The sequence below is a fragment of the Miscanthus floridulus genome, chromosome 13, assembly GCF_019320115.1.
Source record: "Miscanthus floridulus cultivar M001 chromosome 13, ASM1932011v1, whole genome shotgun sequence".
Lineage (NCBI taxonomy): Eukaryota > Viridiplantae > Streptophyta > Magnoliopsida > Poales > Poaceae > Miscanthus > Miscanthus floridulus.
In genome coordinates this window covers 28,430,978-28,439,121 of record NC_089592.1, presented here as the reverse complement: position 1 = coordinate 28,439,121, position 8,144 = coordinate 28,430,978, and the positions used below count along the sequence as shown (strand labels likewise).

Genomic DNA, 8,144 nt, shown 5'->3' with positions numbered 1-8,144 from the left:
TATTTTAACTTGTTTTAAATCTTTTATTTTTTTTAACTTTTCAAATGCATTTGGAAAATAATTCAGAACCATTGAAACTTTATTTTGAAAATTATTTGAAACCATTTTGAATGCCAAATAACCTATTATTTTATACCAATTTTGTATACTCTATTTTTGGAAATTTTGCTATTTTTATTTTCTATGTATTCATTTAAAACCTTGTTGTTTTTTTCGTTTGTTTCGATGCCTTCCTGTTCCGAGGATGACTGAAGCCACAACATACTTTATTATTAAAAAAACAAGCACTTTTAGCCGGTTAGGAAACAATAATAATGTGTTTTATATAATCCTTAAATCACGTACTACTGCTGCTTCTCTTTGTATAAGGTAAGTAATGAAACACCTCTCACTTATCAATCACGAGCTCAGTTTTGCAGCCAAACAAACTTCACCTACATTTGTGTGGCCAAGGCAAAAAAACATCAAAGTTTTCAAACCTCTCCAACCAAATAGGCATCAAACAATTCAATTAAATAACCTTCAGAGGTATAAAAATAATTCAATCAATCGAAGTATTGTGGATTGCAAACAAAACAATGAGCAGCAGCCATCTGGAGGTTCAAAAATCAAATTAGAGCTCGCCGAGCAAGCAAGCAAGCCGACTCGGCCGTCCGAACGAAAGCGAAGCGCGGCCCAACTCGCTCGCCAGAGGCTGCTCCCGGTCTCCTCCGCCTTCGCCCGCCGGCCGGGCCCCCCTTGTAAACGACCTCGGCGCCGGCGACGCCATGGCGGCGGCGCAGCCGAAGCCGGCCAAGAGGCTGGGCGGCATGGCGGAGGCGCTCGCCATCGCCGCCGACCTCGGATTCCCCGCCCCTACCACGCAGGTCCGTCACACTCACACCCCACCGCGCCTCCCCGATCTGTCTCGCCGCCTAATCCTGCCGCCCGCCTCTGGTTCGGTTCGAATCCCCGCGCATCAGCCGGATCTAGCCCTTTTGGTCCGATCACGGTCCGTTGCGAGGCACAAAATCGTAGGGTTCAGTTCGCGGAAGCGGTGGGCATCTGGAGAGGTAAATTCGAAATGGTTGTGAAAATGCATGAGCGCACGAATTTCGTGTGTTTGGGTGGGTTTAGCATTTGGTTCGGTTAAGCGAGGTTGCGTAAGCTTGGGTCATCTTGCGAGGAGAACCTGTGGGATGTCTCTACAATTAGGATAATCGTTGTGCAGAATTGTTGACCTTATGAAACATAGCGATTTTAGAACAAAATGCGAATACAGTGAAAACTAGGCATTCCTGTGCTGTGCTATATCTGGTTCACTGTTTATTTTCTTTAGATTAGTCGTTTAAAATTTAAATTTAGGTTTCTATGCCAACAATACAGAGTCTGCACTGGGCGCACTGTACACAAGCATGCAAAAACTGAGGCGATGCTAATGAACAAATGGCCTTCTGGATTTTGCTATGCGTGGTGTGATTTGAAAAGTGTGTTTCTCAAGTCCTCACTATTCCCCTCCGTTGTTTCTCTCATTGCAGGAAGATCAGACAAGCTCTGACAAAAGCGATGATTTGGTGAAGGTTTTGAGGGAACTGACTGTTGTGCAGAGGAACATTGCCAACTTGCAAGTGGAGCTACAGGGAAGAAAGGTGATGTTTTGCTATCTAGTTGTTAGGCTTTATATGTTTGCACCAGTTACACACAATGCCAAAGCTTTCATAATTTTAATCTAAAAAAAAAGCTTTCATAATTTTTCACCTAGTGTTACATTTTTTCAGATCCTATACGACATTTCCATTTCATCATGTTTCTTAATGAAAACCCTTTAGATTCTCTATTTAAGGTGGTCAGATTATGATCCCTTTTGTGAAGTGTGCCATTTCCGGCTTGGTTGCTCATGAAATGAGATTCTAGGCAGAGACGAGACTTCCTAGTGAGTTACAGCATTTTGGGGATACAGTGTATTCATACCAGATACCTACATGTTGAGTGTTACTATGAGCTTTCCTTTACCATGAATACTTGTGGTCATATCAAAGCTATTTTTTTCCCTTTAATTCCAAAATTTATCTTGTCTTGGTAGATGGCCACACTTATTGGAACAAAGTCTGATACTCTGGTCCTTGGAGAATGATTAAAAATGTCCGCATATCCTTAAGAGCGGCTAAACCCTTTTTTAGCCTAGTAGATAATGTATGAACAGTAGGGCTGTTAGTCCGGGTGGTTCCTTGAGCCAGCCCTCAAACCAGCATCCCGGGTTCAATCCCTGGCCTTGGCACTGGGAGGCTCCTCCGTTGGCTTTCCTTGTGAAAAAAAAGATATCTATGAACATGAACGCTGTTGATGCCATAATAATATAGTAATATGTGGGAATGGGAAAGGAAAACAAGCGTTGTCATACTGTTTATTTTTGAACCCATTAACTTTCCTCCAATAGTGTGATATCCATTTCCTATCTCTTCTTTTCAGAGCTTTTCCTTCGATTCTATGGTATTATCATAGGTCATATTCATGAAGTTTTGTTTGCCACAGGATGATAAAAACATTGCTCATTTGACTCATGTGAGTGAGATGGAGAAGAAGTGTGAATCTTTGGCCAGAATAACTACTATTTTGAAAGATGTAATTCAGAACAAGGTAATATAAGCCACCTACCTGCATTTTATTATTCTTGCTTTCTTCCTTTCTTTAGCATCAAGGTTATATGTTGTTTTAGTCAGATGTATCAAGAGCAGCTGTGTATGCATTAGCCAGTTGATTTACATATCTAAAATTACAGCTATTGTCTATCAGGATCGCATTATTGCTCGGCTGCAGCAACCTTATTCCCTTGACTGCATACCAGTTGAAGCTGAATACCAGGTAATTTTTTTATGTTCTGCTGTTGCAATTTCTATAGCAAGAGAATGTTGGCCTACCTACTTTTGCATTTTCATTGCTTGTTTTGCCTGCTTAATGTGCTGATCTCTTCTCAGAAACAATTCTCGGAACTACTTCTGAAAGCAGCAAGTGACTATGGGGCATTGACAGCATCAGTCGGCGATTTCCAGTGGAGCCAAAACTTTAGGGAATCACCAGCTGTCTGGGGGGTAGGTTAAATTATTTTTTTCCTAATAGTAGTCATAGCAAATTCATCCTATGAATATGCTTTCCACTTGGACAAAATATATTCATGCTATTGTTCTCATTTGTATAGATAGCATGTGATTTATCATGAATCCATGTCAGGATAACTGTGCAGTTTGTTCTGTATTCATTGTGACTAACTGGCCTTACAACAACTCAAAATTCTTCTTGTACATATGTCCTCTGTCACTAGTCATAGGTTTAACTTCCTCTATTTCTCTTAATGAAGGAAATGTTGCGACCGATTCCTGCTGCACTTGCTTCCTGCACCCGGTTCTTCGAGGCCATGTCTGCGATGAGGGAATCCTTTTCTACTCTTCAGAAACTACGTGTTGGCCATTCGTCTCTGTCACTGACCCCAAGTGGCTCCAGCGACGATTCGAAGTTCTTGACGCCGCCTCAGTGGAGAGACGGCTCGATGCTGGATAGCTGGAAGCAAGTGGAGGACATGAACCCCGAGAGCGATGGACTTGTTGACGCCATGAACCAGAGGAGGTTGTCTTGGCCCTCCAACAAGAGAGACCCGTAGGTCGCAGGTCACCCCAGCAAACTTAGGTTCCCATGTTGTATAAATAGGATTCCAGCTTGTCTAGTTGCCCTTGACTCTCTGAATCTCTGTTTTCTGTTTTCTGTTTTTGATCCCATTACTTGCACCCATTTGGCATGTTTGACCTAAGTGAGAAATGGTTTCCTTAAACCAATATTGTGGCAAAATTCAATATGTTTTATTACTGATATATACTTGTCAAGTGCCCGGAACATGTCTAATTTGACCTGGGAACATGTCTAATCTGACAACTGAGTTCCTCTCTAGAAGGAATATGACTGAAAGGAGCCCAGGATATGTGCTATGCATATAAATGCTGTAATGTACATGTTCTGTGTAAGGCATCACCTCGTTGATGTCATTAGGTGCCAAATTGCGTCAACTGTTGAGGGCGGCAGAATTAAATTTGATATGGACACCATTGAGCGCGCAAAAGAGAATTTTCTCTGTTTTCGACTTCTTCCAATCCAAGCAATAATAAAATCAACGATATATGTTTATAGGCCTAGTTATGGGTGGTAATGGGCCACAACCCATGAGCCATTTTATAATCCAACTCATCATCCTTTTTATCTATTTCTTTTTAGTTCACGATTACGGTATAGGAAAAAGTCTACTTTGTCTCCCTCAACTATCATAAAAGTCAACTTTTCCTCTGAACTAGAAAACTGGACATAACTCCTCCCTCATCTTTCCAAACTGGACATATGACCTTTTGGCTGTTTCTCTAGGTGGTTTTTCTTCGTTTTCTTTTATATTTATTTTGGCTTAATCTTTGAAAAATCATAGTAAAGTACAGGAAAATCATAAAATAAAAATCCAAATTTTTTAGACTCCCTATGAATAGATTTACATAGTAAAAATATGATATGACATGCTTTAGTAAATTTTTTTGATCTAGCCTTAGATCTATGCTTTTATGTGATTAATTCATAGCTACAGTTCTGTAGTCCTATTGTGGTGAAATTTTTATGGTGGATTAATCATTGTATGCTTGAGATGTAGCAAAAATTTCATGCTCATTGGATCTTGTATGACTTAGGTACAGCCGTACAGACTTATATAGATTTATGCTAATTAAATAGTTTAAAATAATTAAAAGTGTGTAAAAATGAGAAATGTATTTTCGGTGCAGAAAGTGACCAACACGTAAATATTTATATTTTTACCGTACGTTGTGATCGGATGTGGCCTAACACTCAATGACATAGGGTTTATACTGGTTCAGGCAACGTGCCCTACGTCCAGTTTGAGTCGGTCGGTGATTTTATTCCTGAGCCTAGGTACTCGAAGTTTGTTGTGGGGTTACAAACGGAAGGGAGTAAGATGGGAGTGCAATAGGTCCGGTCGGACTCTGGACCGAAGTGCTGAGAGAGACGGGAGCTCCTACGTGCGCTATGTATTTGAGCGTGTGCTCTGTTGGAATCGTTCAAATCGTGTGTGTTCGAACTATCATGAGATTGATCCCCCTATTGGGAGAGAGCGCATCCCCATTTATAGATGAAGGAGACGGCCTTACAAGCAAGAGAGAGAGAGTACATATGCTGCTAATTCTTGCCGCCTACATCGTCGGGTACAAGATGATGGTAGGCGCCCACAATACTGTTTGTGTCAGACACATGTGGAAGGTTTTACCGCATTTACCATGTATGGCAAATGACGGCGCCCACAACACCATCGATGCCTAGAGGCATGTGGGGGGTTTTACCGTATTCGCCTGGTATGGGAATTGATGGCACCCATAACACTATAGGGCAAAACGTCGGCGCCCACAACATTGCTTGGGTTCTGACATGCCTGTAAGGTTGCAGGGCACCCTTCTGACCTATCCTGTCAGTACTGTCCTACAAGTGTACAGGGTACAGTTCTTGGTACTGCGTTTGACTTGAGCGCCCTGTCTTACTTGCTCTGTCTGTTGCCTGGGTCCTTACTGAGCGGACGTCCCTAGTCGGTTGGTCCCCAGTCGGCTCCGACTACGTTAGTCGGAGAAGAGCTGTAAGTAGAGGTTCGGTGCATCCCCAGTCGGAGATGCGGGTCGGAGTCGAAAGCGGCGTTGACCAGGCCTTCCGGTCGGAGAAGCGGTCGGAGTCAGAAGCGAGCGGCGTTCCTCCTTGGCCAGGCCTTTCGGTCGAAGAGGCGGGATGAAGTCGGAAGCGAGCGATGTTCCTCCTTGGCCTAGCCTTCCGGTCGGAGAGGCGGGCCAAAGTCGGAAGTGGGCGCCATTCCTCCTGGCCAGGCCTTTCGGTTGGAGAGACAGGCCAGAGTCAGAAGCGAGCGCCGTTCCTCCTTGGCCAGGCCTTCTGGTTGAGATTGGATCGCCCTTCTGGCCTGTTGTTAGGTATTTGGGCCGGCCCAGGAGTTGCGTGTCATTCGCAACGTCGTTTTGCTAGGCTGAGCCTTTGCTGGGAAGCAGGTCCATGAGGGACCCTGGGTTTATGATCCCAACAGGAGCCCCCGAGTCCCCGGGCGATTCGGGTAGAATCGTCTAGGGGATTTTTCGTGTTGTAGTGGGGGAATTTTTTGTTTCGACAGCGGGTGCGCGCGAGCGCACCCATGGGTGTAGCCTCCGAGCCTCCGAGCCCTCGAGCGATTCAGGCAGAATTGCCTAGGGGGTTTTGTCAGCGGGTGTGCGTGTGTGGGATTCATGGATCCAGGGATTGGGCGAGTCGAAGTTGTTTCAACTAGGGCGTCGGGCGTGCCAAGGTATCGGTCGAGACGGACTCACGGATCCAGGCGTCGGGCGCAACCAAGGCAGTTTTAGGGATCAGGCGAGAAAAACTCACGGATCCAGGCATTGGGCATGGCCGAGGTAGTTTTAGGGATCGGGCGAGATGGACTCATGGATCCAGGCATCGGGCGTAGCCAAGGTAGTTTTAGGGATCGGGCGAGACGAACTCGCGGATCCAGGCGTTGGGCGCAGCCAAGGCAGTTTTAGGGATCGGGCGAGATGAACTCATGGATCTAGGCGTTGGGCGTGGCTTAGGCAGTTTTAGGGATCAGTCAAGACAAACTTGCGGATCTAGGTGTTGGGCGCGGCCGAGGCAGTTTTAGGGATCGGGCGAGACGGACTCGCGCATTCAGGCGTCGAGCGCAGTTGAGGCAGTTTTAGGGATCGGGCGAGACGAACTTGTGGATCCAGGCGTCGGGCACGACCGCGGTAGTTTTTTGGATCGGGCGAGACGGACTCGTGGATCCAGGCGTCGGGCGCAACCGAGGTAGTTTTTAGGGATCGGGCGAGACGAACTCGTGGATGCAGGCATCGAGCGCGGTCGAGGTAGTTTTAGGGATCGGGCGAGACGGACTCATGGATCCAGGCGTTGGGCGCAGCTGAGGCAGCTTTAGGAATCGGGTGAGATGAACTCGCAGATCCAGGCATCGGGTACGGCCGAGGCAGTTTTAGGGATCGGGTGTGACGGACTCATGGATCCAGGCGTCGACGCACGACTGAGGCAGTTTTTAGGGATCGGGTGAGATGAACTCATGGATCCAGGCATCGGGCGCGACTGAGGCAGTTTTAGGGATCAGGCGAGACAGACTCGCGGATCTAGGCGTCGGGCGAGGCCGAGGCAGTTTTAGGGATTGGGCGAGATGGACTCATGGACCCAGGCATCGGGTGCAGCCGAGGGATCGGGTGAGTCAGAGTCATGGACCCAGGCGTCGGGCGTAGCCAAGGGATCGGGCGAGTCAGAGTTGCAGACCTAGGCATCGAGCGCAGCCGAGGGATCGGGTGAGTCAAAGTCATGGACCTAGGCATTGGGCGCACCGAGGGATCGAGTGAGTCAGAGTCACGGATTTAGGCGTCGGGCGCGCCGAGGGATTAGGCGAGTCGGAGTCATGGATCATAGGTGTAGCCGAGGCATTTGGGCGTCTTGAGCCCCTAAGCCCCGTTGGGCTTGGTAGGGGTTAGGTTGTGTTTCATACATTACCCCGTCCATGGTTTCCGCAACCGGAGGGGCTGAGCTAATGTCACTTGCCTCGATGGCTCGAGTGACGCGCTCGGTGAGATCGCTAATGGGCACGTTTGAGTGAAATCCGGGTCCATCATTCATGACAGGGTTGGCATAGCCCTCATGTGGCATTCCACTGTTCCTTAACCTACGTCCTAGCAGATGCCTGGGTGATTCCAGAGACTGACCTAGGTGGCCCGCTAGCCTCCCCTCAATGGAGATTCTATGGGCATGTTTGGGGCTAGGATCGAACGAGAAGGTTGAGATGACCCTATATGCTACAGAACCGACTGGGCGAGGGCTACTCAGGACTCATCTGTGTTTTCTCCCCTGGCTCTATTTGACGCAAGGCGGCCTCGAGCCCTTCGTGGGCCAGCCTTCGAACCCCGGTTGGTTGTTGCTCATGTTTGAATGAGGCAACTACCACTTTATGATGCAACACGAAGCGTTGTGATGCATCAACTACATATGCGATGCTTTGGATGCATGGGATGAATGAATGAATGCATGGATGAATGTGTGAGATAAATGAAATAAAGGGTTTT

At 46.8% G+C, this 8,144-nt stretch overlaps 1 protein-coding gene across 1 annotated transcript; it reads left to right on the top strand.

Annotated features, from left to right (window-relative positions):
• Positions 1 to 612: 612 nt before the first annotated feature.
• LOC136501108 (AUGMIN subunit 2) lies at positions 613 to 3,819 on the top strand. The gene is made up of 6 exons (XM_066496605.1): positions 613 to 866; positions 1,518 to 1,628; positions 2,512 to 2,616; positions 2,773 to 2,841; positions 2,955 to 3,068; positions 3,335 to 3,819. Exons 1-6 carry the CDS (start codon positions 768 to 770, stop codon positions 3,632 to 3,634), a joined length of 798 nt encoding a protein of 265 aa, XP_066352702.1. The 5' UTR covers positions 613 to 767; the 3' UTR covers positions 3,635 to 3,819.
• Positions 3,820 to 8,144: the final 4,325 nt, after the last annotated feature.

Coding starts and splice junctions, on each gene's coding strand:
- LOC136501108 (XM_066496605.1), top strand. CDS start 768: ATGGCGGCGGCGCAGCCGAAGCCGGCCAAGAGGCTGGGCGGCATGGCG. Junction 2,617..2,772: donor AAGATGTAATTCAGAACAAG/GTAATATAAGCC, acceptor ATTGTCTATCAG/GATCGCATTATTGCTCGGCT. Junction 2,842..2,954: donor CAGTTGAAGCTGAATACCAG/GTAATTTTTTTA, acceptor ATCTCTTCTCAG/AAACAATTCTCGGAACTACT.